This window comes from Neodiprion fabricii, chromosome 3 (assembly GCF_021155785.1).
Source record: "Neodiprion fabricii isolate iyNeoFabr1 chromosome 3, iyNeoFabr1.1, whole genome shotgun sequence".
In the NCBI taxonomy this organism is placed as follows: domain Eukaryota; kingdom Metazoa; phylum Arthropoda; class Insecta; order Hymenoptera; family Diprionidae; genus Neodiprion; species Neodiprion fabricii.
Genome location: NC_060241.1, coordinates 6,489,605 through 6,504,676, shown reverse-complemented (window position 1 = coordinate 6,504,676; position 15,072 = coordinate 6,489,605). Strand labels below are relative to the sequence as shown.

Below are 15,072 nucleotides of genomic sequence, written 5' to 3'. Positions count from 1 at the left end.
ACTGTGCTGAAAAAAGAATAACAATTTTCGCGGGTTGCATATCATCAAGTGCCATCTCAGTGTGTATCAGATTGCCTGTGCTCAGGCGAAAGCTTCGCATAAATTGCCTGCTATTAGGCGCTAAAACTGCTCGGAACCTGAAATTCAGACGATCATGTAGATAACTGCAAACCGGCAGAAGATAAATGACGATACAATCAAGTAGAAATTAGTTGGGGTAAGCAAATGTAGGTGTGTCTGCCCCCCCCCCCCCCCCCCCTTCTTGTCGACTAAGTACATCAGTCGAACTCCGGGTCGTCGCTAGAGGAGGAGCTCGGAATTTCTCCTCTTCTCTATCAACTGCTTTCGACAGGGCAAACGCCGAACGGCCATTTTGAACTTTGGTCGTAGAGGTAGAACGTCGGCGAAATTTCTTCGCAGCATCGTGCATGAAATGTGAAGTGCGGGACGTAGTTAGTGGCCGGTATCTGTTGGTTCGGGAAAAAAAATGTGGAGTGATGGAGCGTCGTCCAACTAACCTTTGCTGAGAAAATGTTAACAAGAACCATACATCGAGGTGGTATGTAATGCAAACCGTATCCCAAGTTTTGCTTCCAGAGGTAAGTTTTACAATATTTTGATTCGCACGACCATTTGAAGACGGTTGATATTACGTACTTCAAATTCATGTAAATTATGTGAATCGACTCGAAGGACACGCGTGTTTCCCTTTCGATTTGACGATTTGAATTCATTATACTTATGTATTTTCCGATTATATGAGTAAGCTTACTGCGATGTTGTAGAAAATTTAATTTTTTGATATTTTTCAACAAAACGAAAAGTGTATTTCGATTCCACGACGTTCGTTTTGTATTAAAAGAGAGAGCTGACTCTGCCTCCTTGGATAACATCGAGATACTGATGTTATTCCAGTTCTTTTTGTTTTTGATAATGTTGAGAAAATGCCGGCTCGCAGCCTTGCATCTATTCGGCGACGGCGAAGCTTTTTTTTTTTACTGTGTTTGTATTGTATTCAGAGCGTAACAAAGAGCGCCGACATCTTGTAGCCGGATTCTGTACATGAAATTCGCGCAATTAACGACGAGTGATTTTTAAATAATGGATGTTTAAGATGCATCGATGTTTGAAAAACGAATCGAAACATCGATTATTTCGCAAAGGAATTTTTTTCAAATTAGATTAATATTCCATATATTATATAATATTAGATAAATTCCCAGTTCACTTGTTATTTGATCAATATGTTTCCAATCAATATTAAAAATTATGCAGTTTCACATTGAAAATAGTTGGGGTGCTAGATCGAGTCTTTAATCGGATGCTCCTGCATTTACTTCAAGAAAATCACAAAATTATTAATATGTAATCTTATCATCGTCACGCAGATTGAAAATAATTCATTTATTGTTTCATACGTATGTATAATTTAGTAAAATATTGTTCTATTCTTCATAGAACATTTGATACTCAGCTTGAAGATCAAAACCATAGTTATTCATTAGAAAATCTTGTAATAAGGTCTTAGTTGAAGGCTCTTCATAAAGAACCATTAATGGTGAATAATCACCAGATTCGAAAATCATTTTCGCCAACCTTAAAGTAGCGCGACCATTCTCATTTAAAGCCATTATTAATATTATTTTGGCTTACTCATTCAGAAAGTATATATATATATATATATAGTTAGAATAGTTAGATCAATCGTTCTGATTGATAAAACTGGTAAGGATTAACAGAGCATTTAAGATGCGACTGAATATCATACTTGTCGTGAAGTTAAATGACGAAATGGATAAATGATGGGATTCTGGGGTGAATGAATAGGAAATTAAAGTTTTTGCGATACTCCTTAACGAAACCAGCTTATGACGCGTGGCTTCTAGGGAAACGCTAAGATAAGCTGGTTTCGTTAGAAGGTATCGATTTGTGGTACCGAGGTGTGGGACGTTTCATTATATACTAAATTGTTAATTGTTAATGAAATCAAAGCACATCGTTATTTTACAGTGACGGAAGGTGAAAATAACAAGACATACATATATAATCATAAAAATCAATTATATTGCTACAAACTAAATCTTTAGATTATTTCCCATTCTTTCCGGGTCAGAGAGCTCGAAAAATGAAGTTTTCGAAGTTCTTTGAAATGCTCACTTGAAAGTCGGTTACGGTTGTCGGATTTAATTAGGCCAGTCTGAGAACACATTCTCTCAGATGGCACCGAAGTCCCAACAATATTCACATATTGCTTCGATATTATAAGATTATTTGGAAATTAAAAATGAGGCTATATCAATATTAAAAATCTTTTACAAAGTATGAGGAGTAGAGTGCAAATTTTAATTTATTTATAAATATAACCACACATGAGCCGTCATTATGTTTAAAATTCATTCATTCATCCATTCATTCATTCGTTGGATATCGTTGAAATTATAAATCATTGTCAATCACTGTTTTTCGTCGAGGCACTATACTTTCTGATATCCCTTTTAATGTTCTTCGTTTTATCGTCTCTTTTTAAATGTGGGCTTGGGTTTGGAGTGTTTAATTTTTAATTGAACAGGTATGTCCTCGTAGTTTAGATTTCCTTTATTCTCAGTTAGTCGACTATTTCAGAGAGGAACATCTCCGCACCTCCTTCCTCCTGGAGAGACGTAGACCAAGCCTCTTCATTTTCTCCTTCTCAAATTTGACCAGGTTCCCCACTTCCTGAGTCTAGCCTAATCCGATAGTGCCGTCTTCATTGCGCGGTTATATTTGAATCATTACAATATCATGGACAGCGGCGGAAATGAATGCTCAAGTGATTCCTAATGAACAAAGGGATTCTACAACGTAGATATCATTGGCTGGCTCAAATATTGCCGTATTTCCAGGCTGGTATTTTCATCGTTTATACTCGCACTCAAAGTTTTCGATGTAGGATAATCATGAATCTCTCAAATGCTTTTCGAAGACTTGGTCTGTTGGTCGAATTCTTTCTCTCATCAATGTGGCGGAGTATATTGCTCTGCGAATAGTATAAATTTGTTTCAGTATCTCTAGTACTTGTTACCTTCTATATCTTTAATCGGTGCTATTTCTTATCTGAATTATTCAACAATTTTACTGAGCAATGCTTATTTTCCTCGCTTCATTGAATTATTGCTTCATGATTGGTTAATTTTCTTTTATACAGTTCAATAGCGTTTTCAAAAATATACAAGCTCATTGTATTGCTTTATGGTAGATATAATTCCCAAAATTTTATTAATTATCGAAAATCTTTACTTCAATATCTTTAGACCCTGGTTGTGTATGTCTTTTCCAAAATTGTCTAATAATACTTATAGTTTTGTGTTCTCTAAAGACTCGATAACTAAAGACTCGATACTTATTTATCTATACCATCAATTGAGCGAAATAATGTATTTATTTGACCCTTGGGAGTTGATATTTTCTCAAGTTTAAACAGGTACTAGAGAAAAAGAAACTCATAAGAACTTGCGTCATCGCCTGAAATTGAATCCAAATGATAATATGCTTCATATTATATTATAGACTACTATTCAAAACATTGCCTGATAAAGGTGGGGGGGGGGGGGGGAGGGGGTGTGCGTTCCAAAACCTAACCGTTGAGTTGAATTTAGTTGGATACAGCGTTGCCGGATGGGCGCAGAACACTGTCGGATAAATTCCCCCACTTGTGACGTCGGTACGGTACCTGGTGGAAATTTCCAGGTGCTGGACACTGGAATCGTTCGCACAGCTACAGTTAGACTCACATCAGTAGTTCGGGTCACCAATTACCGATAAAGTATTGAAATACACCGGACAACGGGCATTCTGTCGCTCTAATCGAACGAACCGAGGAAGGAGTAATTATTGGATAAAAGATTTAATTAACTGGTTTACCTTTTGAGAATAATCTGGATATGATGACTCGCAGCGTAGATTGGTGAGAGGATTTAACGGAATGACTGACTTTAATATATTTGGATACTTTGATTAACTTGGATTTATTTTATAAGTTCAATATTTCAAGTCACAAAAACGTAGTTACTTAGTGTAAGATCTTAAATTAATATGACAAAATGGAGCTGAAAGCTCGCTGGACTTTTGGGCAGAGTAACGTTGTATGAAAAGTTTAAATGCAAAAGGCAAAAGGATTTTACCGCGAGACTGTACCGGAACAAGATGACGAATCTGGTGGTTGAAACCAAGAGGACGATCCGATGATCGGTCGCCGTTTTTATAGGTGTCGATCGTTGCGCAGAACGATCTCCTTCTTTAGATTTTGTCAACTTTTGTGCACCTTCCCCTTTTTCTAAGAATTATAATTAGGGCATGACATCTTCGCCGTATGCACGCCTGTGATCTTAGTTTTTTAGCTATTACTATGTTGCAAGCTTTTACATATTAGAGCAAGAGCCCGTGAGTGCCAGACCTTCGGATTTTTATAAAAGCTGAAAATTTTTCTATGTGTGTCCCTAGTACAGGTAAGAATGATCCCCACCCATGAAGCTGAGGCAGCGGTGGCTTTGGCAGGTAACAGGTAACAAAGGTGTATAAAATTCCATCTCAAATTTATCATAAAATAAAACTGAATTTTTTTATATTTGATTCATAATAATATCAAAACTCGCGTTGCTCATTGCCAGACAGTTGGTATGGTTGCAACCCTCTGCCGGACACCCTTAAACTGTTATAATTTATAATTATACTTACGTTATATTATAAAACCTAAATTTTATATATAATGTTTTGGGGGCCTATTAATCTATGTTTACATAATAGCCGGACAGTTTCGACGGTTCTATCATCTTGCCAGACGCATTCAAAGTGAGCAGTAGTTCGGAGAGCAAGAAGCGTATACAGTAACTAGTGCGAGTGAGACAGAGCGCTTGGTCTATTGCGGCCCTTCACTGCGCATCCACTGTTATTAAGTTCAAATTGTGCAGTTTATTTTTTTTTTAATCAAGAAATTTCATTAAATAAATTTTTACAGTTTGAATAACAAATATTTAAAACAATACTCAGTAAAATTGTTCTAATACAACTTCAATCATATCGAAACTGTAATAATTTTATTTATATTATTTTTCATTTTTACGAAAGTTTATTATTTTCAATTCTATCAAAATTGTAAAGTCAATGAATTAAAGTAAATCAAATTTTATTGTTTATTATATCAAAGGGCAAATTTTTTTTTAAATAAAAAAGTTACAGGGAAATACATCTATTTTGATTAAATCTTTAAACATTTTCATCATTTTCATCGTCGTCGTCAATACATCCATATTCCTCGTCACTATTATTCCATTCTGTGGATTGATCGTCTTCAATATCGCCTTCTTCATTGTTTTCTGCAATTGTAAAAAAACCAAGTTAATTTAATTACAAATAGACCAAAATTAATATACAATAATTTAACATAATTATCAAATACCTGGAACTGTTTTTAGAGATTCGCTGACATAATTCGGTAATTGATCTCCTTCAAACCATTTGAAATAGTAGTGGTCATTTTCCAGTATCCAACCATTATTTACTGGTTTATATGCTGTTGGCTTTTGTAAGTGAGCGTTGTTCCATATGCTACATATGTAATTCGCTCGCAAAAATTGCTGCAATAGCTCACTTTTGCAAGGTGGTAAACAGCTAGCATCGAAATTTTGCAACTTTTTTCGATTAAAAGCTTCGTTCACATCAGATACTGTATACGAATTAATAAACATTTGTAGCCTAGCAGCATCAACATCGTTGATATCATTCATATTGTATAGATAGCATATAAAACTTTGAATTATATCGAAGATTAATACTTGTTCATTGTTATTTTCGATGATTTTGCTGTCACCAAACTTCATGAATGCTAGTTGAAATTCTACATATTTTTTTAACAATTTATACGGTTTCAATTTTGCTTTTCTGTAAAATGCAGGATTGTAATCACATCCTGTGAAAGCGTGTAGTCCAGGTAAGCTTCTGCAAATAGATTCTCCTAATTTGGCGTGTATTTTAGTTAGGTCCACATATCTTAAATTATTTCCAGCTCCTGTAAGCATCCAAACATGTGATCCATCATTAAGACGATGCATATGACTTAGCATTATAGCAGCAACATCGGTGTCAACAGTTCGAATCACAATATTTGCTTCGTAGTTAATTTTACACGCGTGGTACACTATTTTGTTGTCTGCTTCTTCATGCTCTGGGCAAGACAATTCCTCATTTATACTTGACATCACTTTGTTGGCCTCATTAACAGTAAACGAATGACATTTTCTGAAATTTATATGTATTATTTTATTGCCAATAAACGGCGCCATTTCGTCAGAAGCCCAGTGTAAAATAAAAAAATCAACTAGAGCTTCTTTGAAATTAGAATTTTTTAATTCTTTGACAAAGTCACTAGGACGGACTTGTTCAGGCCCAGCAATAGTATACTCCAATTGTGCAGATTCAAATCGCATAGAACGTTCGTATCCTTTTATCGATGGGGTAAAATACTGGTCGAAAATGACATCAATTCTTGACGCTTTTAATTGAGTTACCATCTGCAACATTTTTTTAGAAATGCCTCCAAATTTTCTAGGAACATTTTTCATAGTATGTAACAAAAAGAAACCGTCAATTATTAGAATATCAATTTGAGATGGCTCTTCATGCTCGACCTCTTTCTCTAAACATTTCATCAAAGCAGATTTATCGGTCTTGCAAATGGTCCCATCCAAATGACACATTGACAATGGTACTGAAGTAATCGGGTAGGATAAGATTTTTGAAATGTCAATGCTGTAATCCATTGAGATTCCCAGCATACGTCCAAATAAATCCCTTTGAATTTTAACTTCTTGAATTTTTCCACCGACTTTAATTTTTTTTTTTTCATAATCTTTAGAAAAATTATTAATAGATGTTTTTTTAATAGCTTTTTCAAATCGCGTAATATCAGATTGGCATTCAGAAATGAATGTTCTTCGGAGGCTATCGCCATTAGCTTCTAAATTTAATAGAAATTCTTCTACTGGCAGTGATGCGGACTTTCCTGATGAAATATTTACTAATTGGTCTTTGGGAACTTCTAAACTAAAAGGATTGATAAATTGATCGAAAGTTGCGACAAATTGTTGTAGTTGTTTGGCGTTTTTCCTGATATTATGGGGATTCAAATCTGTTGAAATATCTTGATGTTTTTGTAGTCCAAGTTCAAGATAAACTTGACTTATAATTGTAGATCTTACATCATGGTTTCGAGCCCACCGTTGTCGCGCCGAAATTGAGTTAGTGAAGTGTATAACACCTGTCAGCCTTCTTGCAGCTTCTGCATTTATAGTTTGCTCTAGAACCAGGTCAATAGGTTGTCTCGAAAATGGCTTGGTAGTTCTTTTAATTCCAAAACAGCCTTTTAGGAATCCTTCATACAAATCAGGATGAGTTTTATCAACTCTCAGTAGACTATCATAATATTTGACGCTCCACCTAGCATAGTTTTGTTGATTCAATACAAAAAAAATGCTTGTAATTTTAGGTAACACTGATTTAAAGAGTTGAAAATTTCCAGTACGAATACTTCGAGATAAGTCCAAGTAATGATGTATAAGGTTTATATATATTAGATAAAATTGTGACGTTTTACCATGCTCCCCGTTAAGGGTTTGTTGTTTGTAGATACCGTAGTTATTCATCAGCTCTTTAAGGCCATCATTTTCAATTTCAAACAAAGAAATTTTACAATTTTGGAGTCTCTTAACTTCATCTATTATATCCTCAGTTAAAGTAATGTTATCATTTTGTAAAAATGACTTAAAATGTAGTATTTCTAGTCCTAATGCTACTAAAGGATGCAATCTTTTGCAGCGATTAAAGTGTTTTCCATCTAAAAACCCATTAACTGAACCGTTTGCCAGCAAACTACTCTCAACCATTACCGTAGTCAACCCACAATCACTAATTACTTTACCGATAGCTTTGAAGTAAGCCATCATTATATGAAATGGTCCTAAATGAATGAATAAATTATCAAATGTTGGATTTTCTGTAGCTTGTATTTGTAACGCTACTTTAGCTATAGCTAGATCGTAGGTTACCTGTATGTAGGGTTGCTGTAAATCTTCAGCTATTTTTTGGCTTTGTTTCATAGTTTCTAATACGATTGATGTACTGGTTGGAGATGCATTTATCGGCGTCAAGTAAGATATATGTTGTTGTGGACTATCTTGATCATCAATCCGACTATTGAAACCAACCCACATAGGTACGTCAGGTAATTCTAAAGCGTGACTAATCATCCATATGTTGTCAATTTCCGTGTTTATTTGAGAGTTCATACATTCTATATCATCAACTGATAATTGTAACTCACTCGTCATTTTGGGTTTCTTAGGGTATGGCATTTCATCTATATTTATTTCATCAAATGTTCTTCTTCTTCTTTTTTTATTTGGCGAAGTATTTTCACTTGAAACTTCGGACATCTCAGGCTCGTCAGTTGTATCTGCATCGATATTCTGGTATATTATTCCGACTGTGTCGTGTAAAGTATCCTTACCACTAGAAGTTTCAACGAAACGATCAAAATTATCGTATGCCACACCAGTAAAAAGCTCTGGTTTTTTTTTAATTTTTTCTGGACATAAGCTAGACTTTTTCATTGATGTAAATGTAGTTTCAGTTTCTAATTCTTCAACGCCTTGATAACTAATGCAGTGTCCATATCTGTTTATAATGTCAATTATTTTTCTGCTGCTTGTTAAGCTTTTTAGAGTCATACCTAACATGATATGCTTCGACGTTTTAACTCGACCATCATGAACTCCGAAAATAACATCTTGACAATAAGAACGAACTAGACGAGAACATTTTTGGCCAGTCTTTCGTTTTTGGTTACATCCACCAAGAAGGGTAGAATAAAAGTCTGATAATTCTTCTGGTATTGAAACTTTGCAAGATGATAGAACCGTCGAAACTGTCCGGCTATTATGTAAACATAGATTAATAGGCCCCCAAAACATTATATATAAAATTTAGGTTTTATAATATAACGTAAGTATAATTATAAATTATAACAGTTTAAGGGTGTCCGGCAGAGGGTTGCAACCATACCAACTGTCTGGCAATGAGCAACGCGAGTTTTGATATTATTATGAATCAAATATAAAAAAATTCAGTTTTATTTTATGATAAATTTGAGATGGAATTTTATACACCTTTGTTACCTGTTACCTGCCAAAGCCACCGCTGCCTCAGCTTCATGGGTGGGGATCATTCTTACCTGTACTAGGGACACACATAGAAAAATTTTCAGCTTTTATAAAAATCCGAAGGTCTGGCACTCACGGGCTCTTGCTCTATCTGGCTAACTTTGGAACATATGTCGTATCATAAACGCTTATTTTCCCAATTGCGTTGATGATTGAACTGATCTGGTCAGGTAAGACGATTACAGCTTTAGCTGCCTGCAACCACTCTTCATTGAAGGTGTTATGCTTATAGTCGTCTTCATTGTTCTGAATCGACGCAATTCCGCGCTGCACGTATTGAACCTTAGCCTCTAATACGGCTAGTGATACTCTGTATAATTGATAAATTGAACCTCTGATTGGAATATTATTAAATTCAAACAGGCACGAAAATATATGAAGGGTGCCCATTCCAATTGCTCGAGTTGTGATTGTAAGAGTGATGGCCTTTGATGTGTTATACGCCTCAAGGCGATCCATCGCACTCATCTCGTCTTTTACTCCGGGATAGAGTTTCTTCCTCAACTCGTCGCTTAGTAGATTTGATGTTTCAGTATTGCGTTCAGTTCGATGTGAGGAGAAGCGCTTCTTTTGGTAAGCGCCGCGGGAGGAACTCGCTCTGGTTCTAGTACCACCACGGTTCACTGCAGGTGTTATGAGCTGGGTTGGCTGAAGACCAAACCACTCGATACGTATAACGCTTAGTTGAGACTAAATTTTCCGGATATATTATTTGAATTTGTTGACACCGTTCCCCCCTTAATTAAACTGGCTTTGATGTAAAAATGGTCACTTACCTTTGTTGTTAGCAGTTGGTTTTCGGGCTCTGTGGGGCGGCTCTGCGTGCTCGGCGAGGAGGTATACGGTATTAAATGACTGGTTTACACTCGATATGGGTTTAATTACAATTATACGTTTATTCGATAAAAATGAGGTTAGTTATGTACTATGGTAGAAAGGAAGTTTGTGTTTGAGTAAAATAACGCGGAGTTCGCTCAGCGCTTGACGTGATTGGATTTTGTAATAAAAAACTGAGAGAAAGACTTCTTCTTAAAAGCTGACTGACTACTGATCGACTACTGTTTGACTACTCATTGACTACTCATTGACTACTCATGGACTACTCATTTTTAAAAGATTCGGGTGGTCTTGTCTGAACTACTTCCTGATTGGTTACCAGTATCCTTAAGGGATGCTGGACCAATCAGGAGGGCCTGATAAAATTTTGAGTTTTTCTATTCGTCAAGACTACCCCCGCCCATCGGGTACGGTGTAGCATGAGAATTTATCATTAACTATCCCGCCTTTACCACACGTGCGGGTAGGAATTTCCGTTTTATGTTTGTATATAATAAAGATATCCTTATTTTAATGTTCGGGCCAATATTGCCCAAACAGACACTTGAGATAGACCCATACGGATCTATCCGTTGCACGTGTTCATTTCCAGAAGTTATAAAAAGGTGATAAAGAGAGCCGTATGCATGCAATGCATACGGAGACGCAAAAATAAAAGTAATAGATAAAAATATAAAATATAAATGTATTAAATTAAGAGGTAATAAAAAAGATAAAACTAGTGGGTAGGGGCAGAGGAGATCGAGGATGTAACACAGGTTGAACTTGCAGCCGTGCTTCTTCTCGTAACCGGGTCTATTAAGCTGGTAAAAAGAAAACTAAAGAAGTAATCTCAATTATTTTAGATTAACTTGTAGTTATATATGGACTGAACATGCTGTATAAATTTGAGCAGAATCGATCAACCAGTTTTTGAGATATTATGGCAGCAATTTGGAAAAATCGTGTTTCGAGAAAAACGCGTTTGAAAGTTATTGTATATAATTCATAATAAATTTTAATGTTTGTTGGTTGCCTGTTATTGGGTGTTGCCACGTATGCATCTTTGAGTTTATTGCGAGTTGATTTACCTTCAATCGTTTCGTCGGTAAGTTTCCTAATGTGTTCTCTAGATGAAGCTCTGTATGGCTCCACATTGGAGATCTGCATTGCCTTCAAAACGTTGCGCGTGTTGCCTACAATACGGCGTTACGGAGGAGAGTATAATTCACGCTGGATAATTAGTATTCACGGTTTTGAAGGTTTTGCAGTCTCTGGTTTTATGGATTATTGCAGCAGTGCTATCTTTACATCATATTGGTTATACATTTATCTATGGTTTTACAGTCTTCTATACTCCAGGCTATATGGTATAGCGTAAGTTGCTTATAGTATAGCTCTCAGCTACGAATGCACAAATGGCATTGTCGAGTGTTACATAATGATTGGATATAATCGTGTTAGTTAATTATGGTGTTAATATGATAGTGATATATAATAACGTATAATAATATTATAGCTCTTTGTAGTGCGAAGATCTCGTAACATGGTTTTTAAGAAACCGTTGCGAATTCTTTCATGGTTGGAGATACGATTCCGCCAAAAATAGGCGACAAATAATTGACGTTCATCAGTACCTGATATTCTCTTAGTCTTGAAGGGTCGAAATTATACTCGATCACGATTGGCTTCCCGTTGATGAATATGGTTCCGGTCCGGTGAGTTGATAGTTGCCACAATTTTTTCTGAATGAGATCGCTTACGATGTTATTCGGATAGAGAGACAGAATAAACTTTTTATAGTCTTGGAAGTCCATGAACTTGCCCATGTAGAGGACCGTATCCAACGGAAAAGCAATTGGCTGTGACGCTGAGACTGGTAGTTCTGATCCAGCCCTCTCTTCAATGATGCCGCCGTGTTTTGACGCCACGTTATTCTTTTTCGAATTCATTGTAATTAGGAGGAAATACGGACTTTGTAACACGCGCAAAAAACTAGCGAACAGGGCGTCGGTCAAATACGTTCTGTAGTTCCATGCGTTAACAAGGTACGAGTCAATCGCAACACTATCAGTTTCCATATTCATGGTCATGACACTTATCAATCGGTGTTCAGATGATACGAGATAGTGAACTTTGGCTTCTACGAAGACGGTGCGCAACAGTGAGCGTGTCCCACTCGTTAGACGTTCAAATTAAATACGATAACGCGTTTGAGTTAAAATGAATGTTAATGTTATCGTCGCTATACGTTATCGCACAATGTCAGCATCATTGTCGGATTGACGCAATATGTTTTACATTATGCGCATATTTTTGACCTTGCATTTGCATTCTTATTCACGTGCGGACGACGCGCATTTCGGCATTTTGCAAGAAGTCAATGATACAATACAAAAACGTGGCGACACTAAACTCATACGGCTTTTTTTTTAACATGCAGCGTCGAAACAGCCGCCCAGACGTTTCTTGACGTGTAGACGTCCAGTATGGACGTCATATGCGCATAGCTTCTATGCCGTGTGGTCCAGCCGTATTCGCCGTAGTCATGTCCCGCTATGCATGTCATAAAATTTTAAGAACGCCCCAGTGGTAACGTGAAGTTCACGCTATGAACTTCATTCTGTATCACTCTTGAAACGAGAGAGACTAGACAAACCGGGAACGAGTATGTTCCTAAGAACTTGCATTCCCACAACACTGTATAGCTTCGGTGGGGTCGTGGAAGTGTCTCTACTGGAGTAACGAACCCGCCGCATGTATGACGTGAGGATAAGTTAGTTTTAAGTGCCTGCATGTGAACAAGAGCAGGCAGGCTTGTTACAATTGGATCGACGCTATGAAAACTGATTATGTGATACGGGCGACTCGGTGCGCACTTTTGAATCATTCGGTCGTTCTTATATTCCGAAAAAATTAACGTTCACGGCCTAAAATTGAGAGACATCGCATGATATACCTTTATTCCTTGAGTACTAAAATGTATCCATCGCCTACCTTCAATGCTCCATTTCGACGTTATAATCCGTACGCTCATGTAACACTGACTGTATGTTTTTCAACATATACGTATTTTGAGTTTACATAGGTGAAAATGTCCAAGTTGCTGGTTGCTATGGGTTTTTTGCGAGTGAACGCGTTTTTAGTCGGTTCTTCGATGATGAGTAGTTTCGGATGTTCGGTTCGAATCAACTCGTATAGGGTGTTCGATAGAATTGTCTTTTGCTCTGGTAAGGATGTGTGGTTGTGGAGGAGGTTAGGACATTTTGATGATGTTATATTTCGTCAGTGTTTTGTGAGATGGGTGGTTCTTATTTTAGGCTTCGTCTTTCTTAATATTGCAGTTAATTCTCTTGATTGCTTCGACTACTTGTTCCAAGACGTCTAGCCCTTTCCTTGCGGTGAGCGCCCGATCTAGTTTCGCCGGGTCTGTAGCCACAGGTGATTTTAAAGCGGTGTCTGGGTTGGGTTTCCATCGGCTACAAGGCACTGGTCCACAGAATTTTATTTTTAGCCAATACATCATGGCTGCGGTATTTTGGTATGAGCTGGAAATAACGGTCGCACGGGCAGACGGCCGACGCGGCAGCTGTAGCGCTCCGTTGCCTTCTTCCAAGAAATGCTGTACAGTAACCGAAATAATCTGAATTTCGGCATGAAAATTTCAGGGAATATTCGGAAGAGTGTATACTATTCGATAAAGTAAAAAAAAAATCGATTTTTTGAAAATTTGACACTGGAAAGCTCCTTTAATACTTCTGGGTACAAAAACACAGAAAATATAAACATCTATGGCACATACTGTCGATATTATTGCTACATTATGCGCGCTACAAGCACGGCGTTAATCTGCAACCAGCATTTACACGCTTAATCACGGTTACACCCGTAATTCAACACATCAACTACTGAAGCACATCCGCAATGGTAAATCCTGTACGTTTGCCCCGTGAACACAACTTATGTACAGTGGTATGATTGAAAAATATCGAGCAGTTTTTTCATCGCGAAATTTTCCTGTTTGGCGAAGCACAATCGAAGTAGCGAGGAAAAACTCTAACCAATCTGCAAGATGATCTGAACAGTAATGGTGGAAATGACCGATGTTGCAATCGCCCACTTCGGGCTTTACGAATGGTCCATCCATCATCAGGTCCGCATCGTTTTCGAGATGACGTCTACACGAGGCGTATCGGTAATCCGAACATGTCTCCAGGTGAACAGTTGTTCTGGTGAAGTTGACCAAGTTTGATATCGATGTGAATTCACTGACGCCTGGAGGGCGAAGTCCATGGAACAGCGGTAACATATCATTCACGTTGATGAGGATCTGTTCATCTTCTTTCCTCCAGGGATCCAGGTTGTACTCTACTCGTAGTTTCTTCCCGTTGAAAAACGTAGTCGTGAACTGGTGAGTTGTCAGCTTCCACAACCTGTGCGGATCAATGTGGTTCACGTCGTTTTTCGGCCAAAGTGCGTGTAAAAAGTTCCGATAATCCGGTAACTCCAGGGACTTCCCTATTTTGAACATTATTTCCAAGGGTAGATGAATTTGTTTCGACGTGGAAGGCAGTGGCGGTGGTGGCGCTGCGATATCTTGAGTCTCCACCACTTCATTTTTCCTGCTTGAAATTATTGACATTTTTGCACAACTATACACAACAACCTTCTTCCTCGGCGTCGTGATTCGTTATGACTGTTCACCGAGCAAGCAGGATGTCTATATTTATATGCGTCTGAATCGTAAATATCTCTTACAGTCGACGGGCTCGCTCCATCAACGTTTAAATTTACAGGCTATATCAGTGTCGACATAACTAAATTATGAACCACGCAATGTTTATCTACGTTTTATAGAGGAAAATCTTAATGTTTTCATATATCGGTTTTGTAACACTTATAAACTTGATGTAAGCAAAGCATTTTGGATGACTAACGAGATCTAAAATTAAAACCAAAAGAATGATGTAGAAATACCTCTCGAGAAATACCATTACCTCGGCTC

At 37.3% G+C, this 15,072-nt stretch overlaps 2 protein-coding genes across 6 annotated transcripts in view; one reads left to right on the top strand and one right to left on the bottom strand.

Annotated features, from left to right (window-relative positions):
* The first annotated feature begins 300 nt into the window (after positions 1 to 300).
* The window catches only part of LOC124179260, a 130,936-nt gene continuing 116,164 nt past the window's right edge, over positions 301 to 15,072 (top strand). Inside the window, exon 1 of the mRNA XM_046563494.1 lies at positions 301 to 599. The gene's annotated coding sequence lies outside the window, so the exon portion shown is untranslated. The remainder of the gene's footprint in view (positions 600 to 15,072) is intronic.
* Positions 4,626 to 8,926, bottom strand: LOC124179256. 5 transcript variants are annotated; one of them, XM_046563483.1, is made up of 3 exons: positions 8,762 to 8,926; positions 5,435 to 8,541; positions 4,626 to 5,351 (listed from the first exon to the last, which is right to left on the bottom strand). In XM_046563483.1, the coding sequence occupies exons 2-3, from the start codon at positions 8,463 to 8,465 to the stop codon at positions 5,242 to 5,244; spliced, it is 3,141 nt and encodes a 1,046-aa protein (XP_046419439.1). In that variant the 5' UTR covers positions 8,466 to 8,541; positions 8,762 to 8,926; the 3' UTR covers positions 4,626 to 5,241. The 5 variants fall into 5 exon arrangements, with proteins under 5 accessions (XP_046419439.1, XP_046419438.1, XP_046419442.1 ...); XM_046563482.1 differs by having other exon boundaries at positions 5,435 to 8,485; XM_046563486.1 differs by lacking the exon at positions 8,762 to 8,926 and having other exon boundaries at positions 5,435 to 8,271; positions 8,354 to 8,420.